Genomic DNA, 17,689 nt, shown 5'->3' on the forward strand with positions numbered 1-17,689 from the left:
TACTTTTGTACTTTTCGTTACTTTTTAGTTACTTTTGTACTTTTCGTTACTTTTTAGTTACTTTTGTACTTTTAGTTACTTTTGTACTTTTAGTTACTTTTTAGTTACTTTTGTAATTTTAGTTACTTTTGTACTTTTAGTTACTTTTTAGTTACTTTTGTACTTTTCGTTACTTTTTAGTTACTTTTGTACTTTTAGTTACTTTTGTACTTTTCGTTACTTTTTAGTTACTTTTGTAATTTTCGTTACTTTTTAGTTACTTTTGTAATTTTAGTTACTTTTGTACTTTTCGTTACTTTTTAGTTACTTTTGTAATTTTCGTTACTTTTTAGTTACTTTTGTAATTTTCGTTACTTTTTAGTTACTTTTGTACTTTTAGTTACTTTTGTACTTTTCGTTACTTTTTAGTTTTGTAATTTTCGTTACTTTTTAGTTACTTTTGTACTTTTAGTTACTTTTGTACTTTTAGTTACTTTTGTACTTTTAGTTACTTTTTAGTTACTTTTGTAATTTTAGTTACTTTTGTACTTTTAGTTACTTTTTAGTTACTTTTGTACTTTTAGTTACTTTTGTACTTTTCGTTACTTTTTAGTTACTTTTGTACTTTTAGTTACTTTTGTACTTTTCGTCACTTTTTAGTTACTTTTGTACTTTTAGTTACTTTTGTACTTTTAGTTACTTTTTAGTTACTTTTGTACTTTTAGTTACTTTTGTACTTTTAGTTACTTTTTAGTTACTTTTGTACTTTTCGTTACTTTTTAGTTACTTTTGTACTTTTAGTTACTTTTTAGTTACTTTTGTACTTTTCGTTACTTTTAAGTTACTTTTGTACTTTTAAGTAAAAAAGTAACTAAAATTACAAAAGTAACTGAAAAGTAACGAAAAGTACAAAAGTAACTAAAAGTACAAAAGTAACTAAAAAGTAACGAAAAGTACAAAAGTAACTAAAAGTACAAAAGTAACTAAAAGTACAAAAGTAACTAAAAGTACAAAAGTAACTAAAATTACAAAAGTAACTAAAAAGTAACGAAAAGTACAAAAGTAACTAAAAGTACAAAAGTAACTAAAAAGTAACGAAAAGTACAAAAGTAACTAAAAGTACAAAAGTAACTAAAAAGTAACGAAAAGTACAAAAGTAACTAAAAGTACAAAAGTAACTAAAAAGTAACTAAAAGTACAAAAGTAACTAAAATTACAAAAGTAACTAAAAAGTAACTAAAAGTACAAAAGTAACTAAAAAGTAACGAAAAGTACAAAAGTAACTAAAAGTACAAAAGTAACTAAAAGTACAAAATTAACTAAAATTACAAAAGTAACTAAAAAGTAACGAAAAGTACAAAAGTAACTAAAAGTACAAAAGTAACTAAAAAGTAACTAAAAGTACAAAAGTAACTAAAAGTACAAAAGTAACTAAAAAGTAACTAAAATTACAAAAGTAACTAAAAAGTAACGAAAAGTACAAAAGTAACTAAAAAGTAACGAAAAGTACAAAAGTAACTAAAAGTAACTTTTTAGTTACTTTTGTACTTTTAGTTACTTTTGTACTTTTCGTTACTTTTTAGTTACTTTTTTACTTTTCGTTACTTTTTAGTTACTTTTGTACTTTTACTTACTTTTGTACTTTTCGTTACTTTTTAGTTACTTTTGTAATTTTCGTTACTTTTTACTTACTTTTGTACTTTTAGTTACTTTTGTACTTGTAGTTACTTTTGTACTTTTAGTTACTTTTTAGTTACTTTTGTACTTTTAGTTACTTTTGTACTTTTCGTTACTTTTTAGTTACTTTTGTACTTTTAGTTACTTTTGTACTTTTCGTTACTTTTTAGTTACTTTTGTACTTTTAGTTACTTTTTAGTTACTTTTGTACTTTTCGTTACTTTTTAGTTACTTTTGTACTTTTCGTTACTTTTTAGTTACTTTTGTACTTTTAGTTACTTTTGTACTTTTAGTTACTTTTTAGTTACTTTTGTAATTTTAGTTACTTTTGTACTTTTAGTTACTTTTTAGTTACTTTTGTACTTTTCGTTACTTTTTAGTTACTTTTGTACTTTTAGTTACTTTTGTACTTTTCGTTACTTTTTAGTTACTTTTGTAATTTTCGTTACTTTTTAGTTACTTTTGTAATTTTAGTTACTTTTGTACTTTTCGTTACTTTTTAGTTACTTTTGTAATTTTCGTTACTTTTTAGTTACTTTTGTAATTTTCGTTACTTTTTAGTTACTTTTGTACTTTTAGTTACTTTTGTGCTTTTAGTTACTTTTTAGTTACTTTTGTAATTTTAGTTACTTTTGTACTTTTAGTTACTTTTTAGTTACTTTTGTATTTTTCGTTACTTTTTAGTTACTTTTGTAATTTTCGTTACTTTTTAGTTACTTTTGTACTTTTAGTTACTTTTGTACTTTTCGTTACTTTTTAGTTACTTTTGTACTTTTAGTTACTTTTGTACTTTTCGTTACTTTTTAGTTACTTTTGTACTTTTAGTTACTTTTGTACTTTTCGTTACTTTTTAGTTACTTTTGTACTTTTAGTTACTTTTGTACTTTTCGTTACTTTTTAGTTACTTTTGTACTTTTAGTTACTTTTGTACTTTTAGTTACTTTTTAGTTACTTTTGTAATTTTAGTTACTTTTGTACTTTTCGTTACTTTTTAGTTACTTTTGTACTTTTAGTTACTTTTGTACTTTTAGTTACTTTTGTACTTTTCGTTACTTTTTAGTTACTTTTATAATTTTAAGTAAAAAAGTAACTAAAATTACAAAAGTAACTAAAAAGTAACTAAAATTACAAAAGTAACTAAAAAGTAACAAAGTACAAAAGTAACTAAAAGTACAAAAGTAACTAAAAAGTTACTTTTAGTTACTTTTGTACTTTTCGTTACTTTTTAGTTACTTTTGTACTTTTAGTTACTTTTGTACTTTTCGTTACTTTTTAGTTACTTTTGTAATTTTAGTTACTTTTGTACTTTTAGTTACTTTTTAGTTACTTTTGTACTTTTCGTTACTTTTTAGTTACTTTTGTAATTTTCGTTACTTTTGTAATTTTAGTTACTTTTTAGTTACTTTTGTACTTTTCGTTACTTTTTAGTTACTTTTGTACTTTTCGTTACTTTTTAGTTACTTTTGTACTTTTAGTTACTTTTGTACTTTTCGTTACTTTTCGTTACTTAGTTACTTTCGTACTTTTAGTTACTTTCGTACTTTTAGTTACTTTTTAGTTACTTTTGTACTTTTCGTTACTTTTGTACTTTTCGTTACTTTTTAGTTACTTTTGTACTTTTAGTTACTTTTGTGATTTTGGTTACTTTTAGTTACTTTTGTAATTTTAGTTACTTTTTAGTTACTTTTGTACTTTTCGTTACTTTTTAGTTACTTTTGTACTTTTAGTTACTTTTGTACTTTTCGTTACTTTTGTACTTTTAGTTACTTTTGTACTTTTCGTTACTTTTTAGTTACTTTTGTAATTTTAGTTACTTTTGCACTTTTCGTTACTTTTGTACTTTTCGTTACTTTTTAGTTACTTTTGTACTTTTAGTTACTTTTGTACTTTTACTTACTTTTGTACTTTTCGTTACTTTTTAGTTACTTTTGTAATTTTAGTTACTTTTGTAATTTTAGTTACTTTTTAGTTACTTTTGTACTTTTAGTTACTTTTTAGTTACTTTTGTACTTTTCGTTACTTTTTAGTTACTTTTGTACTTTTAGTTACTTTTGTACTTTTCGTTACTTTTTAATTACTTTTGTACTTTTAGTTACTTTTGTAATTTTAGTTACTTTTTAGTTACTTTTGTACTTTTCGTTACTTTTTAGTTACTTTTGTACTTTTCGTTACTTTTCGTTACTTTTCGTTACTTAGTTACTTTCGTACTTTTAGTTACTTTCGTACTTTTAGTTACTTAGTTACTTTCGTACTTTTAGTTTAGCAATGTTACATTACGTTGCGTTATGTTACGTTACGTGACGTTGCGTGACGTGACGTGACGTGACGTGACGTGACGTGACGTGACGTGACGTGACGTGACGTTACGTCACGTTACGTTACGTTGCGTTACTGTACGTTACGTTACGTTACGTTACGTTACGTTACTGTACGTTACGTTACTGTACGTTACGTTACGTGACGTTACCTTGCATTCCGTTACTTTCCGTTACTTTCCGTTACTTTTCGTTACTTAGTTACTTCTGTACTTTTAGTTACTTTCGTACTTTTAGTTACGTGACGTGACGTGACATTATGTTACTTTCCGTTACATGACGTGACGTGACGTGACGTTACTTTCCTTTACTTAGTTACTTTCCGTTATTTTCCATTACTTTTCGTTACTTTTCATTACTGTTCGTTACTTTTCGTTACTTTTCGTTACTTTCATACTTTTAGTTACTTTCGTACTTTTAGTTTAGCAATGTTACGTTACTTTCGTACTTTTAGTTACTTTCGTACTTTTAGTTTAGCAATGTTACGTTACGTTGCGTTACGTTACACTACGTCACTGTACGTTACTGTACGTTACTGTACGTTACTGTACGTTATGTTACGTGACGTTGCGTTACGTGACGTTATGTTACGTGACGTTGCGTTACGTGACGTTGCGTTACGTGACGTTGCGTTACGTTACGTTACGTGACGTGACGTGACGTTACGTGGCGTGACGTTACGTTACGTTAATTTCCGTTACGTTACTTACTGTTACTTTTCGTTACTTAGTTACTGTTCGTTACTTTTCGTTACTTAGTTACTTCCGTACTTTTAGTTACTTTTGTACTTTTAGTTACGTGACGTGACGTGACGTTACTTTCCGTTACGTTACTTAGTTACTTTCCGTTACTTTCCATTACTTTTCGTTACTTTTCGTTACTGTTCGTTACTTTTCGTTACTTTTCGTTACTTTCGTACTTTTAGTTACTTTCGTACTTTTAGTTTAGCAATGTTACGTTACGTTGCGTTACGTTACACTACGTTACACTACGTTACTGTACGTTACTGTACGTTACGTTACGTTACGTTGCGTTACGTGACGTTGCGTTACGTTACGTTGCGTTACGTGACGTTGCGTTACGTTACGTGACGTGACGTGACGTTACATGACGTTACATTGCGTGACGTTACATTGCGTTACGTTACTGTACGTTATGTTACTGTACGTTATGTTACTGTACGTTATGTTACTGTACGTTATGTTACTGTACGTTACGTACTGTACGTTACATTACTGTACGTTACGTTACTGTACGTTACGTTACTGTACGTTACTTTCCGTTACTTTTCGTTACTTTTCGTTACTGTTAGTTCCGTTACTTTCCGTTACTTTCCGTTACTTTTCGTTACTTAGTTACTGTTCGTTACTGTTCGTTACTGTTCGTTACTTAGTTACTTCCGTACTTTTAGTTACTTCCGTACTTTTAGTTACGTTATGTTACGTGACGTTGCGTTACGTGACGTTGCGTTACGTGACGTTGCGTTACGTGACGTTACATTACGTTACGTTACGTTACGTTACGTTACGTTACGTTACGTTACGTTACGTGACGTGACGTTACGTGACGTGATGTGACGTGACGTGACTGTACGTTACGTTACGTTGCATTACGTTACTTTCCGTTACGTTGCATTACGTTACTTTCCGTTACGTTACTTTCCGTTAGTTTTCATTACATTTCGTTACTTTTCGTTACATTTCGTTACTTAGTTACTTCCGTACTTTTAGTTACGTTACGTTACGTTAAGATTAATAATGAATTGTGTGATGTGCAATTGATAGCGTGGACCGTAATGAGCAATTAGCAGGCAAGGATCGACATCGCGTGACGGAGGCAGGAAGTGAAGCGTTTATCCTTGCCGCAGTGTGCAAAACGCATGCAACGCAACGTTATGTTACTGTACGTTATGTTACTGTACGTTATGTTACTGTACGTTATGTTACTGTACGTTACGTACTGTACGTTACATTACTGTACGTTACGTTACTGTACGTTACGTTACTGTACGTTACTTTCCGTTACTTTTCGTTACTTTTCGTTACTGTTAGTTCCGTTACTTTCCGTTACTTTCCGTTACTTTTCGTTACTTAGTTACTGTTCGTTACTGTTCGTTACTGTTCGTTACTTAGTTACTTCCGTACTTTTAGTTACTTCCGTACTTTTAGTTACGTTATGTTACGTGACGTTGCGTTACGTGACGTTGCGTTACGTGACGTTGCGTTACGTGACGTTACATTACGTTACGTTACGTTACGTTACGTTACGTTACGTTACGTTACGTTACGTGACGTGACGTTACGTGACGTGATGTGACGTGACGTGACTGTACGTTACGTTACGTTGCATTACGTTACTTTCCGTTACGTTGCATTACGTTACTTTCCGTTACGTTACTTTCCGTTAGTTTTCATTACATTTCGTTACTTTTCGTTACATTTCGTTACTTAGTTACTTCCGTACTTTTAGTTACGTTACGTTACGTTAAGATTAATAATGAATTGTGTGATGTGCAATTGATAGCGTGGACCGTAATGAGCAATTAGCAGGCAAGGATCGACATCGCGTGACGGAGGCAGGAAGTGAAGCGTTTATCCTTGCCGCAGTGTGCAAAACGCATGCAACGCAGAGACGTGTGCTTGGTTTATTTATTTTTTTGGACGGACAGACGGACGGATTTTCGTCCGTCTGTCTGTCCGTATTTTTTTTTTTTTGGGACGGACAGACGGACAGATTTTCGTCCGTCTGTCCGTATTTTTTTTTTTTCGGACGGACAGACGGACGCTCCATATATTAATATTAGTGCAGGGTCATAGCGCCACCTACTGATCAGTGTGATAATTATGTTGTTGTAACATTGTCCAATTGACACAAAATTGCTCACGCTTACATCAGAGCCCCTACTTGAACAGATATTAGTCTGGCAACAGGAAGTAAGCTTTGTTTTACAACTATCATTCAATTTACATAAAATTTTCACAGTGTGATGTGCAATTGATAGCGTGGACCGTAATGAGCAATTAGCAGGCAAGGATCGACATCGCTCGACAGACGCAGGAAGTGAAGCGTTTGTCCTTGCCGCAGTGCGCAAAACGCATGCAACGCGTGCGCTTGGTCATTGATCGCTCTCTCCACTAACCGCAACAGGCTTCAAAATGCGTGTGCTCGGGCCCATTAGTGCTACAACGTAGCCCTAGTCTCACCTTACCTATCTTGTCCTATTTTATCTTATCTTATCTTATACTATACTATGTAAAGATTATTGCAATTTGCAAAAAAAATAATCCCAGTTCTTCATTAATCTTATAGATGTAACTCAAAATGTTTCTTTTGTGAACTTATATCAATTTATATTTAGTCATGAACATTTAAAGTTGCAGAGAGAGACTTCCTTTAGGAGGGTTTAGTCATATTATCCACATGGAAAACAAATGCAACACAACACATAAGAAGCTTTGCACACTTCTACTCACACACTGTACCTGTGTGTGCACATCCTCCCTAACAAGCACCCACACTGATCTCTTGCTGTCCCCCTGAGCCTGTTGAGGCCGCACTGCTGCACATGTGCAGACTCAGATATTGTGAGCATGCAGTGACTTGGCAAACTCAGCTACAACACAAATCTGCCACAGTGGATCCAGAGGAACAGGGGGTGAGGTGAAATACAGCCAAGCGGCTTTGGCTCCGCTCGCTGCAACTCAATAACTGTCTGTCATTTATCACTGAGGAAAGCACTGACATTAAATCCAGGATTAAATCTACTCTTTCATTAAAACCACTGACATATACAACAATGGAAAGCCCATTTTTTTTAAAGGCCAAAAGAAAACATTCGCAACAGCTTGGAAGCATAAATGAGCGTGTTTAGAAGGAAAAGTCTGCACAAAAGAAATCAATGCAACAACTATTTCTAAATCAATCTAACAAGCTCCAAATTGCTGAGTGGTTGCCACAGATGACACAGACCTCCTCCACACAAATTAGACAAATGAAAAGTCATCTGACAGCAGATTTTAAATTGAACCTGCGCCGACTCTGTAATGAGCAGTGGCTGACTGGAAACACACATCGAGCTGTTTTGTTTTTTTGAACTGAATCGATTCAACGTGCTGCTCAATCACGGACTGCACAATCACCTTGTTGACACCCTCAACCTCATGATTGTGATGACACAGGTTTGAGGAAGAGGTCGTGACACCAATCAGAGCCTGAGGCGAAGGAGACGAATTTCCACATCTGAATGCAGAACACAGCCACTGTGGGAGTGCTGCTACAGAAATGTGATCATATGAGCACTGCTTGATGAAAACAATTTTTCAGAGCATCATATTTATTCATACATTATAATGGAACAGTATTATTGTGATTTTGCTTTTTTTAAATGAGCCTAAAAGTAAATCGGTGACGTTTCAGCGATGATGTAAATGTGAGTTAGTGTAAACAGGAATTTCAGCTCCTTTTCTCCACGTTTAAAGAAAGAGCAGGAAGTTTAAAGACCTTTCAAACAAGCTGAGCCTCCAGAATAAACCTCAACTGATTTATACTTTTAGTATCTGTTAAAACATTGTAAAACATCGTCTCATGCAATAAATAAAGCAACTACTGCAACATTTAGGCAGAAGTGGTCGTTCACCTCCTACAACCGGTGCAATTTCAGTCTAAAAACGTTTTTTTTCCAGACTCATAAAATCATGTCATTTTAAACAATCTGTACGAGTTTTGACATCCTCTGGCCTTAACCCTCTGGGACTGTCACGGTGACCTTTGACTGAAATCTTACCAGTTCATCTTTGAATCAACCGGTCAAAAGGCCACTGTTACCTTTGACCACTCAAATCTAATCATTTCATCTGTGTCCAACTGAACGTTCATGCCAAATCTGAAAGGATTCCCTTGAGGCTTAAGATAACACATTCATAAGATAAGATAATCCTTTATTCATCCCACAGTGGGGAAATTTGCGCGGTCTCTGTGACCTTGACCTTAGTTCAACCATCAGTTCATCTGTGAAAGTCTGTATAAAATATGAAAAGATCCCCTGGAGGTCTTCCTGAGGTATCACATCACGTTCACAAGGAAAAGACCCTTTTGTTTGGTCTTGACCTTTGACCTTCGACCATCAAAATCTAATCACATCTTCTTTCCCTGAAGGTTTGGACCAATTTTGAAATTACATGCGGACACCTGACAGACAGTATAACACAGGAATAAAAAATATAACATAATTCAAAGTGTATGAACTCACCAGACGACTCTGGCATCATAGATAACCTAGAGCGAGAACAAAATAGATTAATTAAACACAATGTGGAAAAGTCAAAGCTACAAACAGGTTGATTCCCGAGGAGGAAAGCAGATCTCACCATGATGAGCGCCAGTACAGAGAGGATGTAGTAGGAGGAATCTCTAAACAGAGACCACCATGTCAAAACCACTGTCTGAGGAGTGAAGTTAAAAATGTTAGTGTTCATTCTCTGTGAGATCTACACAGAAGATGTTGGTAAAAACATTTTGTTTAAAAGTCTACCTGGCCTGCAAAGATCCCACTCAGGCCAATGATGACCAGGATGTTGAAGACGGCCGAGCCCACGATGGTGCCGACGCCGACGTCTCCTTTAGTGATGAAAACACCTGCGGGTGGGAGACACAGAGGGACGGGGGGAGAGAGAGAGGGAGTCAGATGTGTCCATTCAGTGTCTCGCTTTGTTTGGTTTCAGATGAGATAAAAATCACTGCAGCAGTCTGTCATCTCCTGTCGGATTCTGTGGGCAGCTGTACAGACACCTGGCACGCACACACACACACACACACACACACACACACACACACACACACACACACACACACAAAAGCAAAACACGCACACACACACAGACCCTTTAGAGGACATTACATCGACTTACATTGATTTGCTGGAGACTCACTGAAACCTAATAATTACTAACTGACTAATCCTAACCCTTATTCTAACCTAACCATAATCTAATATTAATATTAAACTTAACCCAAACCTAAATCTAACCTTAAAACACGTTTTCACTTTAAAATGTAATGATTTTACATTACAGGGACTTGATTTTGTCCCCATAAGGCAGACAAGTCCCCATAATGTGAGTGTGTATACAGATTTGGGTCCCCACAACGTGAGTAATAGCTGGACCAAACACACACACACACACACACACACACACACACACACACACACACACACACACACACACACACACACACACACACACACACACACACACAAACACACACTAGACTATAGAGAGGGGGTGAAAATCAAGTATGTAATTGGGGTTATAGAAGTTCACTTGAATTGGACTTTGCTGACATCTCATGGATGAGTCTGTTACTGCAGAAACTACAAACAAAATGTATCTCTTTAAATCTGAATAAGTAAAAATTTATTATCATGAACTAAAGTAAGTACTCTCTAAAATGGCTGAGCTACCCACCAATGAGAGAGGTGAATAGCTCTGGAGCAGAGCTTCCTGCCGCCATGAATGTTGCCCCGGCCACATCTTCGCTGAGCTGCAGGTTCTGAAAGATAAAAAAAACAGACCATAAAAAAACAAATCAAATAATGACCTGTTGATTGAAGAAAAGTATATTCGAAGGCAGGTTGATGCTCACCTCAGATATTTTCTCAAGGGAAGGGACAAAGTAGTCTTCACACACGATGGCCAGAGCGTAGAACATGTAAATGGCCTGTAGAGTTGTTGAGCACAGATCAGAGAGTGGAGGGACACACACACACACACACACACACACACACACACACACACACACACACACACACACACACACACACACACACACACACACACACACACACACACACACACACACACACACACACACACACACACACACACACACACACACACACACACATCCTGCCTCTGTTTGTAATATATCATGTCAAATATGAGCGTAATGAGTCGAGCATGTAAACAAAAAGGAAAAAAAATATCAGGCAAATATTGTGTGAAATACTCACACAGAGCGTATGAAGCAACACAGCCCCTTTCCTCCTCTGCTCCTTGGTAAATATGTCCTCTGGAAACTCGTGGATGGCTGTGGGAGGAGGGCGGACATGGGGAGGATTTGAATATTTCATTTAGTTTTCAGAGTTTTTCCATTTCCTTTTCTAATTAAAAACAAACGTCGATTTTGGCAGCTGCAAATAAAATAAAAATCTGCCTAAATGTAACGTGACATCACTTCACTGAAAAAACACTCAAAGACAAATGGATGCTGACAGGTTCAAATGATGTGAGTCACAAAGTCGGATGCCCTAAAATGAGCAAATGCCTGCAGCAAATGCCTGCTCATTTTCGGGAAAATAAATCCAGAATACAAAATGTTTCCCTTAAATTTAGGGAACATATTACACAGTTGAATTATTTTCTCTCTATAAGATGTTGTTTCTCCTGATCTCTGATATAAAGCTTTATTTTTAAAAGATGTTTGCTTCTTTCATTACATCCACTCATTTCAAAGTGAACGTGCAGATAAAAAATGGTGTTATCCGCCTGTTTGTCACATTTCAGACGCAGCAGAAACCACAACGTCTTGCAGACACAGTCTTGCACTCAAGGCCGAGACAGGAAGTGAGGTCGAATCGAAAGTGGCAGCTGCTTCCTGTTCTTCCTCGAGTGTAAAAGATAAAGAAGACTGTTGATGACAGCTCAGCCTCCCTCTGCTCCCAACACGTTACCAGAGAGAGAGAGAAAGAGAGAGAGAGAGGTGCAGCTCCAATTTGAGAGAGAGAGAGAGAGAGAGAGAGAGAGAGAGAGAGAGGTGCAGCTCCAATTTACAACTCGGAGCAGAGCTGGGTGAATTTAAACTACGGGGGAGCACGGAGCTATTTATAGCTCCTGTGCTGTGTGAGACAACAGTGGGTCGACAAGCACACAATAAGCACAGTGCAGCCGTCACGATGCACACTGTGGCTGCAAGGAAACTGAACAACAGACTGCGTGGATTAAGATCGGGTCCCTTGCGATGAGGGATATGAGATTTAATCTTTGACACTGTGGTGTCAGAGACGGAGAGGAGGAGGCCATATGGTCCCGGGGAGAGGACAGTGACTTGGCCATGTTCAGTCGGAAAATGTAAATGTTTGTGCACCACTGTTTACACATGTGCTGCCTGCATTCTTACTACTGCTTCTTGTGTGTCAATTTTAAGGCCTGCAGTAGGAGTGGGTTTGTGAACGCGGGCAGGGCCACCGTGCCTTTGTCTTCTGATCGCTTAGTCGACTCGGGGAAAAACCTATTTCATCCGTGTGCCAGCTGTTATTGCAGGGCAGGGCTCATCCACTAAATCATCGAGGCTTAGCATGTAAACTTTCTGTCATCTTATTGCACAGAGCAGAGCCTGAATGTGAGGCTGCCCTGTGTGCGTCTTCTGAAGCGGCCTGTCACGCTGATCAGCTGTTGGACATCTGTGCACTCTCGCTCTCTCTCTCTCTCTCTCTCTCTCGCTCTCTCTCTCGCTCTCTGTGATTCTATTTCTTCCACCCTCTTGTTTGGCCTGTGGCGTCCTGTCTCACAGCCCTGGACGACTCCCAGCGTCCTCTCTGCCCCAAAACACAAACTCCCAGGTTCTGCAGTAGGTGGAAACACAGGGGCTGCGACATGCAGCTCAGATGGACGCTTTGAGGAGTTGCTCTGGTGAAGGCAGTTGCTATGGAGACCCTCTCCCCGGGGGCAGCTTTTTTTTTTTTCTTTTTTTTGATGGGTGGCAGTAGGAAGCCAAAGGCAAGGCGATTGCATGAACAGTGAGAAAGGGGGGAGGTGAATTTGTGTTTCCCATGGTTGGGGTTTATGAAAAATGAAAAAAAAGAGAAGTGACAGCAGCTCTGGACCGTAATGTCTAAAAATATTTATTTTTCCTCACAAACCCTCAGGAGAGGTCTGAGAGAGCGGGGGGGGGGGGGGGGGGGGGGGGGGGGGGGGGGGAGGCGAGAAGATACACAGGGACAGAAAGTGCGTACTGGTTTACTGAAGGCTGCTGGACAGGAATGTGCCTTACCAAGACTGTTGCGCTGTGGTTTCACAACACAGAGCCACAAACTGAAACACACGCGCTGAAGACAAATCGCACATCTGCAACTTCCAAAATCAGGGATTTAATCCAGATGGGATATCATCTCGACACGAGCAGTGATTTTGAAGTCAGAAGTTAAGCGGTGAGACGTCACTCTGTGCTCAGACCTCCAACATTACTGCTCCTGGTGTCTTTCCTCTGCCACGATCACAAACTGCTCCCACAACTCCTCCACCTCTGATCTGCTTCTGTCTGTCACAGTCGTCTCATCAGTTCACGTATCTCTGTTTCATTCGAACTTCTCCATAACCCACAGGTGTACACGGCTCTGTTTATTTCCTGAACCTTTTCAAACAGTCGCTGCACTGAAGCTGCTGCTGTGGCGTCTGCTCAGACATGAGGAACATCACTTCCTGTGCAGCAGAGAGCACAAAGAGGGTGGATGTGATGAGAGAAGCTTTAATGAACTGGTTGAATCATCGTTCACTGATAAAAAGGTGAAACAGCAAAGAAGAGACAGATTTCTTGAGCACGATCGCTCAATAACTCTGAGAATTGTGTACGTTTTTACATCCTCCTTCATTTACAAACACATCATTGGGTTTCACGTGATGCTGCAGCTGTGTGATGACTTGATCTGGTGATGTAGTCGGTGTGAGGCAGCATGTGAAGTGACAAACTGCGTCAGTAGCAAGTGAGAACATCAGACTAAACTGGAGAATAACCAAACAACACTTTGTCACATTGTTGAATTAGGCCCCGTGGTCTTTGTGTTCCAATCCCAAATTGACAGGTCTGAGTGCGTGTGTTCACACCTGACATTAAAATGTGGCCCTACTTGTGTCTCGTGATCGGATCTCAGATCGGAGCTCACCTCCAAGCTGTGTCGTTTTTTACGCAGTCTGAACACACAGGTGTGTCCGATGTCACTCTGTGTGTGTGTGTGTGTCTGCACGAGCGAGGCAGGTATCGATCATGATGTGGTGATCAGTGTTGATAATGTGGTTACAAATACATTTTTTAAAAAGTTTGATTCATGGTGAAAGTGGAGGACGTCAGCTGAGTAGTCGGTCCTTCATATGTGGCCCAGGACAGATTTGCGTTCACACTCTTAAAAGAATGTGGACACTTGTGGCACAGACCACCTCCCAATGTGCTCTGACGTGATCGTATCTACATCCGACCTGAGTGCGTTCACACCTGTACTTAGACCTGTCCACTTGAGATCGGATCACAAATACCACATGTTAATACCGGGTGTGTACGGGTCCTTAGTTTTATGTGTGTACTGGGTGCCTCGGTTTTAACAATAGATGCTAAGATAGATTTTAGATCCATTGACAGCTAGGCGCACAGTGGAGCACATACCACACACACCAAGGCCCAAAGGTCTCCTCAAATTCAATCAAGCTGCTTCAAATTCCACACACACATAGATATCAGTTCCCTACATGTGCCTAATCTTTTCATCAAGATCCATTAATTATTCCCTTGGAAAACTGTGAAATCTAAAAACCCACCCAATCTCTCAATGTTAAAGAAATTAAAAAATCGGAATTTCCTTTAACGGTAAATTGTACAATAGAGGAGAGATGACCAATGATATATATATCAAACCATGTTGATTCTTTCCCAGTTTAAAAAAAGGCTTGAGAAAACTGAATTTGAACATCTTGTAAATTACATGTTAACATAAAGTGGATTAATGTGAAGTCAACTAACACTTTATCTTTTACATTTTTTAATCCCTAGAGAAAAAGAACGATGACGGAAACATCATCTAAAGTCCGGGCCTGCAGGGGAAGGAATTGACGATTGGTTTTAATTTACTCTCGTTCCCTTGTGCCTCCTGATTTTTCAATATCCAAACCTGCTGACGGCAAAGTAACAATTATGAGTTGTTTATATGACTTATTTATTTGTTTTATTGAACTTTTCCATGAAGAGGTGAATATATAAAAAGAAGCCAAGTGTAAATTTGACTAATGCATCTGCTTTTAGCCGGAACACGCTGAGTGCACTCAATAAAACTTTATTAGCTTTTAGCTGCGGCACCACAACATTTATTACCTCCACTAAGGAGGTTATGTTTTCACCCGTGTGTGTTTGTTGGTTTATTTGTTCGCAGGAAAACTACTGAACCGAGTTTCACCAAACAGAGAGGAGGGATGAGGCCTCGGAAGAACCCATCACATTTTGGTGCTGATGAAAAATAATGGATGGATTCAGGAATTATTTTTCACTTTCATTGTTTACAATGTTTTATGAAAAATAAATCATTTAAGTTACCAGGCTACCTTTTTTCTTTTATATTACTACTATAAGAAGTAGACGATCCTGTGTGGGTCTGTTCAGCCTTGGCAGAGGAATGTGCTCTACTGAGTGCCATTCTAATTATAAAACACTGTTGCCTATTTCAAACAGCAGCTGGGCATTAAATAGTTTGTTTTGGTGTGAGGTTGGATATTACTTATATCAAAAAGAAAAGCAGTTTTCTGTCTTGTATTACCTCAGGTTATGTTTTTTTCTACATTTGTTTCCTCTTTTTATTTAGCAGGATTACACCAAAACTAAAAATGCTGATGTAGATCCAGGACATTGTGAAATAGGATGTTTTTCAACATTTTCATTGATTACTCAGCGGAAAATGAATGGATGAATGGACTGATGTTTATGTGTGTGTGTGCAATTCGGTGCAGATTAAATCTGTATCCAGTGAATCTAAATGTGGTCTCATAAGGGGACTGTTGGGCCCTGGTGGAAGGGATGAACTTAAAACTATATGTGTAGCACTGTTTATGGTTGTTTCACAGATTCTGTTTTATATATGTATTATTATTGAAGTGCAGAATAATGGTACATGTGCAGCAGATCAGATCTTTGAGTAGAAGGTGTGCTGATGTCTCTCTGAGTCAATCTGCTGCAGGAGGCCTCAGTGCCGGTGAATGTGGGCAGGACGGAATAATGCTATCGACCTGGAAGTCGGCAGGGTGTCCTGGAGTCAAGCTACGGTATCGACTGGCACACTGAGTCAAGTCGTATCATGCACCAACCGAACTGCCGCTGGTGTATCCATACACACACACACACACACACACACACACACACACACACACACACACACACACACACACACACACACACACACACAAACCTCTGCAACACTGCTGCATTTTACATGAGGAATCAAAAAATAAATATTTCATCCAGGTGTGTAATGTAAATTCAATTATGCATTTGTTCTTTGATTTGCTTTCCTTTGAGGCACTTTGAATACGACGTTGATGAAACGACAGCAGGGCTTCAAACCGCACCAATCACCTCGCCCCTCAACAAACACACCGAACACCATGTTACTCCGGTGTGACAGAAGTGAACGCAAAATCTGATGCAGCCTAATCGTACTCAGACAACACCGTCACATCCTCAGCCTGGTGGACAAGGATAAAATGAAACGTACATGACAAAGGACATTTTTTACTTATTTTGGTTGGTGGGCAGAAAGCAAATGGGATTGAGCAACATCCAAACTCTGCTCAAAATTTTCCAAAACCTCAAGATTACAAATTAACTGCTGTTTGCTTTGTGTGCCATCCACAATCTGTCTGTTCCCGTAAATGTCCGACACCATTCCAGGCTCATTTGTGTTAGATTATCCGCCAGCTTCTCTTTCTCAACGCCGTTCCAAAAAAACCCCCCAAAAACACGACAGTGGAAAAATACTATTCTCAGCTGAGTGTCGCCTGCCAAAATAAACATCATAACATGCCTCAGCAACACACGAGCCATTTCCTTCATTTACATTATTCGGATTAATTCACCCACTCCTCCTCATCCTCCATCTCCTCCTCGTCTATTTTTAGTTCTTTGTACTTTTAATGCTTGAAAGACAGAATTGTCTGGGTTTCAAAATTTAGCATTCAGTTGCCTAGCAACCGCAGCCTCCGAGGCTTGTCAGCTGAAGGCGGATCACACCGTCTCCATCTTGTTGAGAGGAGTAGGGATGAAAAGACAGTGAGAGAGCCTGTGGCTGGACGCTACTGTGCAATCCCCAAGATAATATCCCCCGAGGTCCGGGGCAGGCTTTTAATCACACTACAGATTATGCAATCACTGTCAGACGGCCTGCTGAGGAGGAGGGCGGCAACCTGAGCCCGGAGCCGCGCTCACTGCTGCGCCTTACACTACCTGTTCAGCCTTTTGTTCGCCTTGCACGTCTCCGGAGTCTTACCACGGGGGAAGTACTCCGCTTGTGTCTTTGTGAGAGATAACGAGGAGCCTCATAAAGGTTAAGTGTGTTATCAGGTAGCAAAACACAAATGGCTGTGCAGACCAAATGGAGCGATGCTGGAGAGATGCACCGATTCTCATTGTCATTTTTCTCATTTCATCTCATTTCTCGCTCTCAAGTGTGGAAGAACCCCCCCCCACACACACACACATCTCTGATGTAACATCACAGATGAGGATGTGTGACAGCAAGACAGTGAGGTGTCTGATCAATTGTCCCCTATGAGTCCGTGTTCCTGCAGAGCTCCGCAAAAATATAAACTATGTAATATCACAGAGACGCGGAATTACTTTTCTAGATCAGATTATCAGAACCTAGAGTGGTTTTAAGATTAAAATGGCTTAAGAGGAACAAGGTTTGGTGA

The 17,689-nt window shown here is 38.1% G+C and overlaps 1 protein-coding gene across 1 annotated transcript in view; it reads right to left on the reverse strand.

Annotated features, from left to right (window-relative positions):
- LOC117774963 (sodium/potassium/calcium exchanger 3-like) overlaps positions 1-17,689 on the reverse strand; it is a 44,553-nt gene that overhangs the window by 17,797 nt on the left and 9,067 nt on the right. The window contains exons 3-8 of the mRNA XM_034607726.1: positions 10,981-11,057; positions 10,614-10,688; positions 10,436-10,520; positions 9,502-9,605; positions 9,338-9,412; positions 9,220-9,245 (exon numbers count right to left, since the gene is read on the reverse strand). Coding sequence (XP_034463617.1) covers positions 9,220-9,245; positions 9,338-9,412; positions 9,502-9,605; positions 10,436-10,520; positions 10,614-10,688; positions 10,981-11,057 — 442 coding nt within the window. The remainder of the gene's footprint in view (positions 1-9,219; positions 9,246-9,337; positions 9,413-9,501; positions 9,606-10,435; positions 10,521-10,613; positions 10,689-10,980; positions 11,058-17,689) is intronic.

Source organism: Hippoglossus hippoglossus, chromosome 14 (assembly GCF_009819705.1).
Source record: "Hippoglossus hippoglossus isolate fHipHip1 chromosome 14, fHipHip1.pri, whole genome shotgun sequence".
NCBI lineage: Eukaryota > Metazoa > Chordata > Actinopteri > Pleuronectiformes > Pleuronectidae > Hippoglossus > Hippoglossus hippoglossus.